We start from the raw sequence: 18833 nt of genomic DNA on the forward strand, positions 1-18833 counted from the left end.
TCTAGCAGGATCGGGTCGTGTGCTAAGATTGCTCTAGCAGGAACGGGTCGTGTGCTAAGATTACTCTAGCAGGAACGGGTCGTGTGCTAAGATTGCTCTAGCAGGATCGGGTCGTGTGCTAAGATTACTCTAGCAGGATCAGGTCGAGTGCTAAGATTGCTCTAGCAGGAACGGGTCGTGTGCTAAGATTGCTCTAGCAGGATCGGGTCGTGTGCTAAGATTGCTCTAGCAGGAACGGGTCGTGTGCTAAGATTACTCTAGCAGGATCAGGTCGAGTGCTAAGATTGCTCTAGCAGGAACGGGTCGTGTGCTAAGATTGCTCTAGCAGGATCGGGTCGTGTGCTAAGATTGCTCTAGCAGGATCGGGTCGTGTGCTAAGATTACTCTAGCAGGAGCGGGTCGTGTGCTAAGATTGCTCTAGCAGGATCAGGTCGAGTGCTAAGATTGCTCTAGCAGGATCAGGTCGAGTGCTAAGATTGCTCTAGCAGGAACGGGTCGTGTGCTAAGATTGCTCTAGCAGGAACGGGTCGTGTGCTAAGATTGCTCTAGCAGGATTGGGTCGTGTGCTAAGATTACTCTAGCAGGAACGGGTCGTGTGCTAAGATTGCTCTAGCAGGATCAGGTCGAGTGCTAAGATTGCTCTAGCAGGAACGGGTCGTGTGCTAAGATTGCTCTAGCAGGAACGGGTCGTGTGCTAAGATTGCTCTAGCAGGATTGGGTCGTGTGCTAAGATTACTCTAGCAGGAACGGGTCGTGTGCTAAGATTGCTCTAGCAGGATCAGGTCGAGTGCTAAGATTTATTTTATTTATTTATTATTTTTTTTTATTTTTTAAAAAAAGAGGTTGGCGGCCTCTTTTAACCTTGCATTTGCCCGTCCACATAGACTAAGCGCCCGTGCGTGGATCGTTAACAGCAAAGCAAGGAGTGAGCCGGTACAGTACAAAGGTGAACTGTACTGATAAAATGTTATCGGCAGTGACCAGGATCCGAACCCACGGCATTGCTGCCTTGGGCCCGAAGTCCGCGACGCTACCGACTGAGCCACCGACTCACTAAAGATTGCTCTAGCAGGAACGGGTCGTGTGCTAAGATTGCTCTAGCAGGATCGGGTCGTGTGCTAAGATTGCTCTAGCAGGAACGGGTCGTGTGCTAAGATTACTCTAGCAGGAATGGGTCGTATGCTAAGATTGCTCTAGCAGGATCGGGTCGAGTGCTTACCTTACAATCGAAGTGTACTGGTCAGCTGCCCGGGAGCGAATGAGAATGATGTCCCGAGCAGCCCTCCTTTTATGCGAAAACCTGGTCAGCCTGGTGGGGGTAGTCCGCGCATGCGCAGTAGTCCTGAAATGGTTAGTCATGTCTTGGGTTTTTAGGGGTGAGGATCGGACAATCTATTTGCATTGGAAATTGATTTTTGGGAACATTTTGAGGTTATGTTTGGCTGAACAGGTTTGGACAGGAATGGAAACTGCTGAAAGGTATCGGTGGTATCAGGGGGCGACGTAGGGCGATAGAAGGTGACGTAGGATTGGAGAAGGAGACGTGTGGGTAGGGGGAGGTCGAGGGATGTAGCGGAAGGAGACGTGACGTGTTGGAAGGCGACGTGGAGTGTTGGAAGGAGACGTGGGGTAAGGGGAAGGTCGGACGATGTAGCGGAAGGAGACGCTGGGTCGGGGAGGGCGACGTGGGATTGCGGAAGGAGACGTGGAGTGTTGGAAGGAGACGTGTGGTAATGGGAAGGCCGGACGATGTAGCGGAAGGAGACGCTGGGTCGGGGAAGGCGACGTAAGTCTGCGGAAGGAGATGTGGCGTGTTGGAAGGAGACATGTGGTAAGGGGAAGGTCGGAGGATGTAGCGGAAGGAGACGCTGGGTCGGGGAAGGCGACGTGAGGCTGCGGAAGGAGACGTGGCGTGTTTGAAGGAGACGTGTGGTAAGGGAAAGGTCGGAGGATGTAGCGGAAGGAGACGCTGGGTCGGGGAAGGCGACGTGAGACTGCGGAAGGAGACGAGGCATGTTGGAAGGAGACGTGGCGTGTTGGAAGGAGACGTGTGGTAAGGGGAAGGTCGGAGGATGTAGCGGAAGGAAACGCTGGGTCGGGGAAGGCGACGTGAGGCTGCGGAAGGAGACGTGGCGTGTTGGAAGGAGACGTGTGGTAAGGGGAAGGTCGGAGGATGTAGCGGAAGGAGACGCTGGGTCGGGGAAGGCAACGTGAGGCTGCGGAAGGAGACGTGGCGTGTTTGAAGGAGACGTGTGGTAAGGGAAAGGTCGGAGGATGTAGCGGAAGGAGACGCTGGGTCGGGGAAGGCGACGTGAGGCTGCGGAAGGAGACGTGGCGTGTTGGAAGGAGACGTGTGGTAAGGGGAAGGTCGGGTAAGGGTCTGGAAGACGACGTGGGATAGCGGAAGGCGACGCAAGGTTAGGGGAAGGTCGGGTAAGGGTCTGGAAGACGACGTGGGCTAGCGGAAGGCGACGCAAGGAAAGGGGAAGGTCGGGGAAGGCTCTAGAGGGCGACGTGGGATAGCGGAAGGCGACGCAAGGTAAGGGGAAGGTCGGGTAAGGGTCTGGAAGACGACGAGGAATAGCGGAAGGCGACGCAAGGAAATGGGATTGTCGGGGAAGGCTCTAGAGGGTGACGTGGGATAGCGGAAGGCGACGCAAGGTAAGGGGAATGTCGGGTAAGGGTCTGGAAGACGACGGGGAATAGCGGAAGGCGACGTAAGGTAGCAGAAGGCGACGTAAGGTAAGAGGAAGGTCGAGGATGGGTCTGGAAGGCGACGTAGGGTAGCGGAAGGCGACGTAAGGTAAGGGGAGTCAAGGGGACTGAGGTACAATTTAATATAACAATTGGGGAAAACAGACAGGTGTAATTCGGGCACGTTACAACACTATGAGAATTATCAAAGTAGCATTGTTTACAGTAATGTTTATGTTTTTAATGTAATACATAATTTGTGATGTTGTTTCACACAATCTATACTATTATATAAAAATCTAATGGTGTCTTTCTGTATGTGTATTACTAATAGGTGCAAAAACTACTGAACTAACTGGGCTTAAATTTTACAAAAATATAGTTACCATACCAAGGACCATTATAGAACTTATCACATTTCGATACTGACCGTAGGCTTTGCCCCTTTGGTTTTAAAAGTTCTTAGGTGAACATTTCAAAAGTAAATATTGATTGGTCTCCATGGCTGTGATGAGAACACTAACAATGTTTGTTTACATTATTTTGCTTTTACATTTAAATATAAACAAGAAGAACTGCTAAACTGCATAATTCACAATTTCAGACAGCTGATACAAAGAAATAATATTTTCCATAAGTATGAGGTTGGTTTATTTTGATCCAACCTTTTATCATGGATTATTTATTCTACAACTATGTCAATGATTATAGAAAAATACCCCCGCCGCAGCAAACCTGCAGACTAAGCGAATATCCATTTGACTGATTGGATTTACACTGAAATGTCTACTTAAAAATATAACATTTATTCCGGATTTAAATAGAATTAGTTTAACAAGTACTTAGGTTTGCTGCATCAGGGAGGGTAAAACTGTTTTTTTTTGTTAGTAGTTAGTAAGAAATAAAAACATTTTCCAAATTTGATCAAAATATGTTCATAAACAAGAAAACTACAACAGTTTACTTATTCCCCATAAGAATAACATGGGAATTTTAAATTAAAATTTTTTTGGAATTTTCTCCGTAACCATTAGGCGCATAATAACGCTTCAATATACTAAATTATTTGTTTTTTAAAGCTCTACAAAATGGTTTGGAAATAAATTGCTAAATTTTATGTTTTTTGGGTCAAAAATGGGAAAAACCTATTTTTACCCCATAAAAGCCCCCTTAAACCCCCGTTCCCATGGTCCGATCATGCTGGATCGCGAACTCGTTCGAATAAACGTAGGTTTACACGTTTGTACCAAATTTCATCAAAATCGGATCATTTTTGCTCGAGTTATCGTGCTGACGGACACACATATATATATATATATATATATATATATATATATATATAAATATATATATATATATGAATTTGAACGGATGGTGTTTTTGGCCTCTAGGGACCTCAAAACGAAAAAAAAAATTGGTCCCGCGTCCAGGTCTTACTATGAGTACTACGGTAATAGCTTATTACCTGTATGGGAAATTCGCTAAAAGATTGTATAACCGTTGCTGTATCAACTCCGGCTCTGCTTTGGATTTTTTAAAGCGTCTTAAGGATGTTTTGTATGAATTTGGAGGCTACTTTAAATAAATTCAAACTGCTTCACATGTGTTAGATTAACTATAATTTGCACATCACATTGTTTTTTATATGTATATTTAGGTAAATTAAGCTATTGTGTTTTGCTAAACCTATGCTTAAATTAAACTAAAGAATACCATCAATTACTAAATTGTCTTTGATTTTTGTTTTCTAAAATCTGGTGTATATGTGCGGTAATACAAAATACTCTTATTTTATCTTAACACAGTTCAAATTTTACTTTATTTGATAAATTTATTGTTTGTGTTTTGCCACACCACTGATTAAATTAAACCAAGGAAAATATCATAAAACTAAGCAGTACACAGTGTTCTTTTGTTTCTAAAATCAATGAAATATCTGTTACTATGTTTTCCTAATGGTAAGCGTGAAAATGTAAAGGCAATGGACTATGGAACTGATTAAAAGAACTGGTTTCTATATTAAGTTGTTTGTTGATATTTTTGTATAGTAGAATCAGAGATGCAATGAAACATATTCTGTATTTGCTATTACATTTTTTAGCCCTTGATGCTTTGATAATCATATCAGTTTTGTCTGCTGTCTTTAATGCTAAATTATTTGTTTGAAATTTTTTATAGTACCTACGAATATAGTTTCTTTAATATTTCAAAAGACTGTATTGATAAGGCACAGCAATATTTCTAAAGTTTATAACAGCTGACTTAGTTTTTCTTATGATTTATTGTGAGTGAAAAAACTTAAGATGAAAGGATTTGTGATTTAATATAAAGAAGAGTTTAAAATAAAGATATTTAAATTTAATAATTAGTATTTTTGGAACTTAAAAATTGAAATTTAAAATGTCAATAATAAATTAAAAGATGTGTAATTAAGAGAGATGAAGGTAAATCTGGTAAATCATGTTCAAGTTTTACTCGAAGATTTGGTCAGTTTTTCTCATATCAGCCTCCACAAGATTTAAAATTAATCAAAACCAAAATGGTGGTATCCACTACTTACCAGATTTAAAAGTCATAACTTAAACGTATCTATTGAGGCTATAAAAGTTGAATTTTGTTTCTAAAAGCGTTGGCGGATCTGTAACTATTATATGCAAGAGATAATGATTAAAATGTTTCTATTTTGTGTCCTCTTCCCGTTGCAAAGCACGGGTACAACAGCTAGTGTTTGATAATTTACTTTTAGCGGATTTCCCACATAGGGAATAACCTTCTACTGTAGTACTCATGGTAAGACCTGGACCCGGTATTGATTAACTGTTTTGTTTTGAGGTGACTAGAGGCCAAAAAAACCAACCGTTAAAATTCAAATTCATATGTGTATATATATATATATATATGTATAATTATGTGTCCGTTAGCACGATAACTCGAGCAAAAATGATCCGATTTTGATTAAATTTGGTATGAACGTTTAAAACTACATTTAATCGAACGAGTTTGCGAACCAGCATGATCGGACGATGGAAGCGGGGGTTTACGGGGGTTTTATGGAGTAAACATTGGTTTTTTCTCATTTTTGACCCTAAAAACATAAAATTTAGCAATTTCATCCCAAACCATTTTCTGAGCTAAAAAAAACAAATAATTTAGTATATTGAAGCGTTATTATGCGCCTAATGGTTACGGAGAAAATTCCAAAAAAATGTATATTTGAAATTCCCATGTTATTCTTATGGAGAACAAGTAAACTGTTGTAGTTTGCTTGTTTATGAGCATATTTTGATCACATTTGGGAAATTCATTTATTTCATACTAAACTATTAAAATTTTACAAAAACAACTATTTTACCCTCCCCGTTGCAGCAAACCTAGAGTACTCGTCAAACGAATAAAATAAAATAATAGGGTTAAAGAGGGAATAAATGTGATATTTTAAGGAGACAGTTTAGTGTCAATCCAATTAGGCAAATGGAAATTCGCTTAGTCTGCAGGTTTTCTACGGCGGGGGTATTTCATATTGTTTAGGTGTAGTGGTAGAGCAGAATGGCTATGGTAGATGTGTAATACTGTACTATACTATATCTGTAATAATATAGCACACCGTAAATATAAAGAACCAAATTCTCTAAATTCCTAATTCCTAATTCTCTATCCTTCCCCATTGCAAACGCAAAGCTAGAGTACAACTGCAATAAGCATTTTATACTTATACGCCAACCCCGTACAAAGAACGTGTACTCCGCTAGTTTATTTTTTTTATCGAAATAGTGAAATGGCGTTTGCAATCTGGGTGACGTCGTCATATGATGGGAATATTGCACATTTGTTTTTTACTTTCACCATGAGCAGGCCCTACTTAGGTTTGATGCTACAGGAACGGTAAAAAGGGGGTTTATTTTAGTTAAATAATGGCCATGTTTGAAATTGAAATAAATACATTTTCCAAATTTGATAAACAAATTTTCATAAACAAACAAAATACAACAGTTTACTTATCCTCCGTAAGAATACCATGGGGATTTTAAATAACCGTTTATTGGAATGTATTTCTTAATTATCAATTTATTTATTACTAAGCGCATAACGAGGCTTCAATATACTTAATTATATGTTATATGAGCTCTACAAAATGGTTTTGCAAAGAAGTAGCAACATTTTATGTTGCTTCCCAATGCTCCTATTTGGAAGTAGTTATTACCGTCAGTGACATGTGCCCGGGAGAGATTAACTAGTTCATTTTGATGCCCCAGAGGCCAAGCATATGTTCCTTAAACGTGATAACTAGAGTTATTTTGGTCTGTCTTTGATGAAATTTGGCTTGATGGTGCAGGGTGATATAAACTTGAAGGAGATCGCGAACCAGCGAGTCCTGAATACGGGGAATTTGGAAGGTTTAAATTTAATTTTATTTAACTTTAAAGCCTGGAAATGACCAATTTACATAAGAGCCTTCGTGTAGAACGTGTATCTCGAAGCGTTGTACACTTAAAGGATACGGAAAAATAAAAATAATTTTTTTTATTCTTTTGTTTTTCTTACGGGGAAAAAGAAAACTGTTGTAGCTTACTTGTTCATCGATGACCCTCTGAAACATATTTGACAAATTTATCTATTTCAACCTATACTATTATTATTTGGTATGAACACCTTTTACCTTCCCAGCAGGTGCTCTTGAAATGTAATCTTATTAAAATGGGGAATAAAATATATCTTACTTATGGAAATATTTTAGTACGAATCCATTCAGACAAATTGGAATTCGCTTATTCTGCAGGTTTGTCAGGTAGGGGTATTTAAGGTCATAATTGTGAAAACCCTATTTTTTACCCCATCAAAACCCCATAAACCCCGGTTCCCATAGTCCGATCATTCTGGTTCGCTAATTCGTTAGATATCGCTAGAATAAAATAATTTAGGTTTACAAATTTATGCCAAATCAAAATAGGATAATTTTTGCTCGAGTTGTCTTGTTAATGAACACACTCACACACATTAGGAAATTGACTGAATGGTTTTTGGCCCTGAGGACCTTAAAACTAACAAGCAAATCGGTCCCAGGTAAACCCTTTCCGTGATGCCTAAGGTAATAGCTTCTTCCCCATAACAGAGAAATTCGCTAAAACGAGTTTATAAAATTATAAATCTTTGCCATATTAATTATTTAACGCATACATACATGGTAATATATACGTATGTTTCTCGCAAAGTTAATATTGCAGGCATTAGCTATAAATTGCCTGAAACGTTTAGGCAAAGTATATCAATTTTTAACACTGATGGACCTTGTGTATAATGCTTAGGCATTATATAGAATACCCACCAGTGTGCCAGGCAAAGTACTGTTTAATGTATTTGTTCTAAAAAACATTTTACTATACCGGTACAGTATATACGCTGTACAATACAGGTATATTTTGTGAATGGTAGGGCAACCTTATATATTAGATTTTTTAACTACGAACAAGGAAAGAAAAGACTTTAAAAAATCCTCCACAATTTCTAGACAATGTGATTGAGTTAGATTGAGTAGATTGAGTTTTATTTTATACTTTGCCTACTTATACTTTGGATAATTTAAGACGATGTGTAAATTCCTAGTCTTTAATATAATGCCTGATTATACAATTTCCCTGTAACATTAATATGTAACACAGTTTTTATCGTGCAGGCGTTTTGTGCCTCAGTACAAATTCATCTTGATCGCTCTCTTCCTGGAAAGAAAGTTTACGAGGCAAACAGAACTTTTCACTAACCAACTTCAAGTCTTCTTCCAGTTTTGTTTTTAATCTTAAGATACTTGTAATATTTTACTTCCTGTGACTTTGACGATTAAATAGTTTACAAGCTAAACTAAATCCAATATTTTAAAATTCAATGGATGAATAATATTAAGGATTGATGTAAAATAATAAATTTAAAAGCCTCTTTGATATATCAAGATTAGGATTTCACAACTGTACGATGACTGGACAAAGGTATAAACATGGAAACGGAGCTGATTAGTACACCAGTGAGTACATGACACATTCAAGTGGTGTCTAGCGCTGATCGATGGTGTATAGTCCAACACCACCCCTCTCGCCACCACGGTGGAGGCCCTGAGCGATAGAAGTTTTCGCCGCTCAGGCGCTTCTATTTTAGTTCTATTATGTTATGCTGGAAATATACTTTGCTCGTCACAAGTATATTCCCCACATAATACACTAGAGCTGGAAACACACAACCGTTCCATAAGCAAGTTTCCTCTATGTGCAATCTCTAAACTAACTACTACCGCTAAGGCAGGCTTTAGTACGAACACAATAATCGCAAAGGTCACTTATCATACAGCTGATGTTTACTTACACTGATAGGTTTTATTTACATACCAGTGATGTTTGCATGGATTCAATCTATATCACTCAAATTTGCAAAGCCCCTATGGTGGTAGTCAACCTACGTATGTATACCGTATTTGTGATCTCTGCAAACGTCACAACTGCTGGTATCAGTTTGTCGTGGCAAATAGCTGTGGATGAATACGTAATTTATTTCGTTAAAAGTAGGATAACTTATACGTTGGTTATAGTTCTATGAATTGAAATGGGAAATATAAAAATTAAAATAATGTCATGCAATGTAAAATGTTTACAACAGAACTCAAAACAACTTTTTACCTTTGATATCCTAATTCTAGTTTATTACCAACCTGAATCCAAATATACCATTATTTTCACCGCTGATGAATATTTCTCATGATTTTGCCGTAAAAATATACAACATTGTAAATCTCAACATTGTTATCTTTGTAAATTGGTGTATTGCCGTTGGTAAATAAATAAATAAATTAATAAACATTAGAATAAACAACGTAGGAAGGATGATATTTAAAAGTGGAATTAACTGCGGGTAAAGTAAGCTTACAGATGATTGTTTTCTACCACACGACAAGCGACTGGAAGATCTATCTAACTCTGATTCTGATCGGTATTCATCAATAGGCCTAATGACGACACTTTACTTCAATTATCAATATTATTGAAGATGGGGATGCCACTATATGTATTCACTAAAACTGCTACTACAACTAGTAGAATACCAACATCAATACTGTGCTGCTGCTGCTAGTCTGTCTGTTATGCAAAGTTCAGGATAAGTGAAGAGAGTAACATAGATGATGAGAAGAATAACATAATTGATTACAAAATATTATCATTGACTAGAGAAGTGTTTCAAATGATTCTGTAAATCTGTATCCAAAAATGTTTTCTATAAAAGGGAAATTGTCACATTATAGAGTTATTGATGGGCTGTCAGACTTGTAGTTCTTATTTAGGCATGGCAGAGTGGTCGGTCAAGCTTTATGCGAATTCGTGACTGCATTAAGTGTTTTGTAGTTAGGTTAGACGAGGAAGGTAAAGATTCGGTTATAATGAATCGAGTTGTTAGTTTTTGTTACATACAGACTGTTTTTTACAATTAAAAGCCTGAGAAAAACACTGTAAAGTACTATTAAAAAAATGCTTGCAACCTTTTGATGTTGAGGCATTTTATGCGACTAAAGGTTTATGGAGATGTAGGTAGGAATAAATTCGTCGTAAAGCCACAAGTTTGATCACGTTTAATTCATAGATCATTTTAAATTAATTGTATGACAAGACTGGTCAAACCATGTTATTATTTCCGCATCTTATTACATCTGACAATGAATACAACGATATCCTTGTTTCCTAAAAGACCTACAAAAGATAGATAATAATAGTAAACGTTTTGTTTGGAATTAAGAATTCTTTAAATACTATTGCCATTGTATAAATAATTTTTAGTTAATACTTTTTGGACGCCCCATCATTATCTTATTGCATGTTTGTTTAGTCCTGGAAATTCTACCAAAATCTTTATTCTAATCTTATCACTAGAAACTACTACTACCTACATTTAATCGAGTTACCATTTACATTAATAATAATTACTGTTACAATATTTAAGTAGTGATAAGTTTATTTGATAATCAATAGTCAATTTTTGACAGGCGACATTTAAATATGATTTTGATATTTTTATTTTCTATCGAGATCACAATATACTATTATATTTATTAGAATGACTCTCAAACCCTTTTCCGCTTATAAATTCATGAAATAATACCATCATTTTCAAACATAAACCTACAGTATTCGAATTAAGCGTGATAATCATATTAATATTCTAAACTAGTGTTCCGAGGTAGGAAGTTTCAACAGTCTGGTGCTCTGCTCAGCTTAGCTTACTCCGCAACATGCCGCAGTCTTGGCTATAACTGTAACTTAATTCAGTTAGTAATTCTCTTACTCTGTGTCTGTGTTCTTGCAAAACGTGACTTTCATGTATTAACAGAAGCAATTCGTCTTCAAGCTTACTTCCGGCTAAATTAACCACTAACTTGTAACATCATTCAACTCTCCTTTATGCAACGTAAGGCGCGCAGTACATGAAGTGGTTGCCAACTACTGTAGATAACTTTCAGGCATGTTAAGTAAAACTAATTTTAGAACTCACACAACGGGTTTTTATGGTTTCTTGCTATGTTTCACAATGGAACACGAAGTAAAACATTAGTATTGTTACAACTCAATATGGGTTATCGTAAAACCCTTCTCTAGTGACACCCAGTATTGTACTAAATGTCTGTTGATTTGTTTCAGTGACACCCAGTATTGTATTGAAAGTCAGTTGATTTATTTCGGTGACATCCAGTATTGTATTGAATGTCTGTTGATTTGTTTCAGTGACACCCAGTATTGTAAATGTCTGTTGATTTATTTCGGTGACACCCAGTATTGTATTGAATATCTGTTGATTTGTTTCAGTGACACCCAGTATTGTATTGAATGTCTGTTGATTTATTTCAGTGACACCTAGTATTGTATTGAAAGTCAGTTGATTTGTTTCAGTGACACCCAGTATTGTATTGAATGTCTGTTGATTTGTTTCAGAGACACTTAGTATTGTAAATGTCTGTTGATTTATTTCGGTGACACCCAGTATTGTATTGAAAGTCAGTTGATTTGTTTCAGAGACACCCAGTATTGTATTGAATGTCTTTTGATTTGTTTCAGAGACACCCAGTATTGTAAATGTCCGTTGATTTATTTCGGTGACACCCAGTATTGTATTGAAAGTCTGTTGATTTGTTTCAGTGACACCCAGTATTGTATTGAATGTCTTTTGATTTGTTTCAGAGACACCCAGTATTGTAAATGTCCGTTGATTTATTTCGGTGACACCCAGTATTGTATTGAAAGTCAGTTGATTTGTTTCAGTGACACCCAGTATTGTATTGAAAGTCAGTTGATTTGTTTCAGTGACACCCAGTATTGTATTAAATGTCTGTTGATTTGTTTCAGTGACACCCAGTATTGTATTGAAAGTCAGTTGATTTGTTTCAGTGACAACCGGTATTGTATTGAATGTATGTTGATTTGTTTCAGTGACACCCAGTATTGTATTGAATGTCAGTTGATTTGTTTCAGTGACACCCAGTATTGTATTGAATGTCTGTTGATTTGTTTCAGTGACACCCAGTATTGTATTGAATGTCTGTTGATTTGTTTCAGTGACACCCAGTATTGTATTGAATGTCTGTTGATTTGTTTCAGTGACACCCAGTATTGTATTGAATGTCTGTTGATTTGTTTCAGTGACACCCAGTATTGTATTGAATGTCAGTTGATTTGTTTCAGTGACACCCAGTATTGTATTGAATGTCTGTTGATTTGTTTCAGTGACACCCAGTATTGTATTGAATGTCAGTTGATTTGTTTCAGTGACACCCAGTATTGTATTGAATGTCTGTTGATTTGTTTCAGTGACACCCAGTATTGTATTGAATGTCTGTTGATTTGTTTCAGTGACACCCAGTATTGTATTGAAAGTCAGTTGATTTGTTTCAGTGACACCCAGTATTATATTAAATGTCCGTTGATTTGTTTCAGTGACACCCAGCTCCGGCATCAAGTGCTACCAGTGCGGCCAGTACACGGACGGCGTAGGCTCCATAACTCCTTGTATCAACTACACAGAGCGGCTTCATCTCAAAGACTGTCCGCTCTCTACCTCCCATCAGTGCATTGTCAGTAGTTTAATGAGCTGTCGTGTTTTATAGTATTAAGATTGTGGTGATGATTAAGCTACTGTATCGGATAATTTGTCAATACATACCCAACATAGCCAATCAGACTTCCTTTATGTGAAGTCGATAAAGTTAGCAGTCGCACAGCTACTTATAGGCCTATATACGACTGTGATTATTGTAATGCACTTTGTGTCGAAACATAGGTTCCAGAATTAATTAAAACTTTCTTAATAATTTATATTAACTAGAGGTCATCCAGTGGACAAAAACTTGGCCAAAAAATATGTAGTGTAAACAGACATCTCTATTTTAACCCCACGCAGTAAATAAAACATATGATTGGAATTTCTTCTATTGGTTTTGATTTTCTGTTTATATCTTGTTGTTATTTTGTCACCAGCATGGCAACCCATAAGGCCCATGTTAAATATTTTAAATAAAAATATCTGTTGTGCTTATTTTTTATTCTATTTTAATTTATAAAGGGATTCTGAGGATCTACAGGAAAATATCTTTCAAATGGTATGCGTAGATTTTCCCTGCAATGCACACGAGCTGAGAAAAAAAGTTTAATAGAAACATGTTTGCATCTCCTTTACCTTCTTATGATGATATGATTCATTGTTGTGAGCTGTGACATCAGCATAATATTAAGACATACATCAAACGATTATATTCCGAAGTTCCACATTCTTGAGGAAATTTTGACTGCTGAAATAAACAATAACATATTTTCATTATTTCCTAAGTTGATTACCTAACGCACGCCAATGGATGGTTACAGCTATATAAAAAACTATGCACAAAGTTTTTCTCAATAATCTTGTTAACTTTGTCAATATTAAAACGTATCCTGATTTTTTTCGAAGCTACTATATCACTAACGTAGCATGGTATTACACATGTATTTTACTGTTATGATCTAATTGCCATGCATTTAATTTTGTATTATTTATTGCGCAGAAATACGTCAGCGAAGGCAGCATGGTACGGGATTGCGCGCCAGCTGAATGTGTTGAAAGAGGTAAGTAAACGTTTATGGCTTTTTTATCATATTTAAATACGGACTCTAAAAATAGAGCCAAATATAAGTTTAAGCCAAAACCATAATATCCAGAGATTTTACTCTCTGCTGATTTGTTTTTTTAATAATGTTAACCTCTTCAAAAATCACTTTAGACATTTGAGTAGAATGAATCTCAGAGAATAGAAAAGCATAAAAGTAAAAGTGTATTGAGACTTAAAACTAAAAAGTTAAGGAGTTATGGTCCTCTTTTCACATTTATTCTAGACTGTATGTCTTAATACCTTTATACGCAGAATATGCATTTTTAATTTTAGTGAAAATATTTTTTTAAAATTATAGTTTAATTTAAACTGTTTAAATTGTCGGCAAAGACTTTTATTTAATTTGAGTTTTGAGCTATTCAGAATTTAATTTTTTTTATTATTTAGTTCAGTGCAAGTATAAAAAAATGAAAAATAATAGATTAATCTTATTTTTATAATTTCACATGCACTGGCAAATTTTTTGAAATGATAACTTTTTACCAGGCGAAGGATGGGGAACAAAAATCTACTGCTGTTCCGAGGACGGGTGCAACTCCGCCGTCGCCTTGCATGGTGGTTTGGTGAGTTGTGTTGTGGCAACAGTGGTGACTGCCATCCTGAACATGGTTACCAACTGAACAAACATAAACTGACAACTAGTGTTACCAACTACTAGTACCAAACGCTTTATCTTCATCATCTCGTTAAGTAGCCTATATGCGATTATTGGTTTGAATGTTAAATCTTAGACGTGATCGAATTAAAAACAAACAAATAAACGATAGATAAAATAGTTTTTAATAAGAAATCATAACGCAGTGCTATAGAATAGGAAATAAATGTAAATTTAAATAATAGCTTAAACAATCATTGAAATAAGTAGGCTAAGGAACTCTTTATGCATGTTAGATTATAAGACGTTTTGTTACTACGAACGATTTCTTGGACAAACATTCATGAGTGACTTAGTGCTTAGTGCTTCGTGAGGTTGAGAATTACTTAATACTCTCACAAAAAACATGTGAAGGTTGTATCCTTTCGTGCTCTTAGGGGTAATATTTGCAAATATGCTAAATATTTTTATATGACCAAAGGACTATTCATATCAACTTGCCCTCACGTTATTTTTGACTTTTCTTCATGTTTGGTTTGTTAAGATTTCGCTACCTACTGGTTTGTTATATCTGTATTTTTCAACACTAATTACGTTTACATAATCATGTTCATTCATTAATATTCAGGTTTTATCCGTGTTAAGTAATTTTCATCAGTAAATGCCAATTTAAAACATAGCTTATTTACTGAATGGGTTACAAAATGGTAAAGCGTAGGCAAAACATTGTAAACAATACCATTTTAATAAAAAATAGTTTCATTCCCATTCCAAATTATCCTCTTTTAGGAATCTACTATAAAATTTATAGTAAGACAGCTATACCCTCTTTAATACATCAGTATTGTTATTCATTCACTGTAACTAAATGAAAATGTAATCTATTAACCTTTATTTGATGGAAAATGTTTCATCAAGTTAAATATGTTAAATTGAGCAGGAATTTTACTAAATGACGGAATTGTTCAGCCCTTTATTTATAATTTCAGCTAGTTTAAAATACTGTTGTGATTGTGGTACACCTGCTAGCATTGCTAGTAACATTTATTTCATGATGTTTGTAAATATAATTCAGGTAGCTTTTTGCTATTGCTTTTACAGATTTAGTACAAGGCCATTTTGAGTACTCCACTATAGTAATTTTATGAATCACTATGCCAAGGTTGGAGTTTCTAATTTGTTTTCAATTGAATTATAAAATAGCTTTAATTATGCGAACTCTTGAGAGTACTTAATGCAGAGTAAGTCGAAGTAAAAATCAATTTTCGGTGAAACGGGTTGCCTCAATGAGGTATTATTATGTTAACGTAATTTACTTTACAAGTGTTTATAGCTGATATTTTAATTATAGACTTCTTGATTCAGTGTTAATAGCTGAAATATTTGTCTATAATCTTTACTTGTATTTTAAGCATGGATCTGATTCGACATTATGGAATCCATTGTAGTTGTTTGTCTTTAATGATTGATTAATTATTATTTTCCCTGTTATTGGTCTGATTACATGAAGATTCGCCTTTTACACAAGAGCAAAAATGCTGCAGTGATGGTTATCTATAAGTCCTTAAAAGAGTGTTATAAATAACTACGTTAAGACAAAATTCTCGTGTATTCTACATTGGACATATTTTATTACATTATTTCCTTTAACTATTTTGAATACGCAATAAATCAAGTACCTCGTACTAAGATTTATTTATTACAGAGTACGGTAATTTGAAGCTTCCTTAGAAACTCCAGCTGTTATGGTTTACTTAGTACACGTTCAAACCAATAATCCCATGGCTGAAGTGTTGAGGTTCCCTTGTGGTACAGGTTGTTTTGGCCCTGTCTATCTCAGTTTAACGCCAATTTAGCAGATTCAAAATATGTAAATAAAACAATACTGTTATGTTCGGTTGCCATGAACAAATATCAGGTGCAGGCGGTGTCTTCCATTTGGAACTTAACAACAAAGTCGATTTATTTATTTGGTTCTTAATTAAAGAGTAATGTAGATACTATTGAATACAGTCAAATGTAAGCTTAACTTAGTTCAAATCGCTTTGAAATGCCACAGGTTTCGATTATGCTTTTATTCATCGTAATTAAATTGTAAATAACATCATATTAATATTCGTTATTATCTTCACCCCAAGAAGACCTATTTTTCTATGTATTAATTTATAATTTTATAAAGATTAGCACGACGACTGATTTGTTTTCGGTTGATGAGAGCTGTGTTAGGTATATTTTATTGTACTATTCCTCTGTATCCACTGATTAATTGATCATATCTCGGTTGTTTGTCAAAAGTATACTTAGTTTACAAAATTACTTAATTTAAATTAAGTACTTACTTTATTAAAGAAATTTTTCTGTTTCTATTTTCCTTTTTTTCATTATATAATTTAACAATTTTATAACCCTTTTTTGGTGAATAAACTAGTATTTTACGTACCAACGTTCGATGCAAGCTGTCAATCTTGACAGAAACTACACCATATTCTAAAGTAAACTTAGATTTAAGCCTATATAAGTATTAATGTTTTATGTATTCTAGTTTATATACTAATATATATTGCTATATCAATAGGAAACTATAGTTTCTTGTTCCACTGCAAATATTATTGTTTCTATATTTCACTTCGAGGAATAAATAAGATCTTTTAACATGTACAAAACGACGTGTTTTCTTTGGACCTAAAAACCGGAATATGAAGATTTTATTTGATACGTAAAGCCAATCATAAGCTATTTCGATATGGAATTATTGAAAATAAAACGAGTTTATACTCATATGTATATACTTATAAGTTTATTCTTATATTTGATGTAGATTTAGTAAAATAATGATTGAATAATGTTATTAAAAAAAATAAACAAAAAGAAAAGAAAATGTAATTGCCGCACAACAAATGTTTACTCTAAAATGTAAATAATATTTCATGTACTTGAATATCTCATATTTGAAATAAGTTTCTTTATAAAAAGTAACTTAATGTGATAGATAGAAATCAAACATGGATGGAAATAGTAGTTTACGTAATGATCACGTAATAATAGTCTTTACGCCACGAGGAGAATATTTTAAGAGAGGTAGAAAATATAGTGTTGTAAAGGCTAATTACGCGAGTTGCGTACACTACTTTATCTACGACCGTTTTTTAATTACTAATAATCAATACTCATTACTTCTAAGAGAGGTTATGTTTTCGTTAATACCCTATCATTGCCACTGATTTGATGCAACGACTACGGCTAACCCAACCACTCACTCATTGTTTAATCAATTAAATAGGTCTTAACAGCTGATAAGTGGACGTTATAAGTATCACAATTTCACTTCTTTTCACTCGATTCTTGGACCAGTCCTTACTTGTACTGTAAAGTAACAAAACAATACTGCAAAGTAAGTAAACATTACTGTAAAGTGAATCTATTCAATTCTAAGAACTGGATTGAAAAAGCCGGTTAAAAAAACGGTCGTAGGTAAAGGTTATTCCGGCATTGAAATATTAGGTGTATGTTATTACTTCCATGCAATCTAAACACAACAAATATATACGTAATGTTACTTCCGAGGGTGGCTACGTAACAAATTTACATTAATACGCATAGTAAAAACTATAATAGAATTTTAATTATAAAATTATAATTATATAGACAGATTTTAGCTACTCTAGTGATCATTATGATTTGCCAAATTTGAGACAAATGTTGGATTAATAATAAAGTGAACTGCCTAAGAATACTAACCGGATAAAACTAGAAACTGTCATTATTAACTGGAATTATTTATTGAATCATCAGTGTCTGCTAATTACAAGTTATCATACGACTCAGTTTGGCATATGACACAGTTTAGAGATACAGTAGTCTTCAAGAAGAGGCTAAACTGTGATCAGTAGTCATGTCTGCGTAGCGGCAACGCCTGGTCCAATAAACTGTTATTATCATTGCCTGTAGACAGGAAACCCTCTTTCCTTGAATTATGAAACCCTAGAATGTATATATATATGATGGAGAAAATAAGTAGACATTTTTGCATAATTAATTGTATATACTGCTACGTAAAGGGTTGGTCGCATAGAAACGCCTTGGATAGGTTGTGTAGTGATGAGGCCAAATTTGTGGTCAACAATTAAGGATACTAGCCATGATATGACGTATCAAAACTAATCTTAAAGTGCATAGATTTGCTGACAATTATTGCTATGAACAAATTCTGTAAGGGCTCTGCTCCACAGGCCGGTTTCCTTTGGGCTTCACCTTTCAGGCTTCCAACGCTTTTTGATTCATGAAATTAAACAACAGGTCGATGCGATTAACAGCTGTATGTTTATTTACTTGAAGGGTATCTGACCGTGTTTAATTTACATTGTGGACTTTGTGAGTTAT

The 18833-nt window shown here is 35.5% G+C and overlaps 1 protein-coding gene across 1 annotated transcript in view; it reads left to right on the forward strand.

Moving 5' to 3' along the window:
• Positions 1-17104, forward strand: part of LOC128983486 (uncharacterized) — a 57818-nt gene extending 40714 nt beyond the window's left edge. Inside the window, exons 2-4 of the mRNA XM_054402785.1 lie at positions 12651-12787; positions 13754-13814; positions 14345-17104. Of these exons, the coding sequence (XP_054258760.1) occupies positions 12651-12787; positions 13754-13814; positions 14345-14478 (332 nt within the window). The 3' untranslated portion in view covers positions 14479-17104. The remainder of the gene's footprint in view (positions 1-12650; positions 12788-13753; positions 13815-14344) is intronic.
• The last annotated feature ends 1729 nt before the right edge of the window (positions 17105-18833 follow it).

This window comes from Macrosteles quadrilineatus, unplaced genomic scaffold, assembly GCF_028750875.1.
Source record: "Macrosteles quadrilineatus isolate MER2022 unplaced genomic scaffold, UCM_ALF_1.0 Scaffold_1__1_contigs__length_201487025, whole genome shotgun sequence".
Classification (NCBI taxonomy): Eukaryota; Metazoa; Arthropoda; class Insecta; order Hemiptera; family Cicadellidae; genus Macrosteles; species Macrosteles quadrilineatus.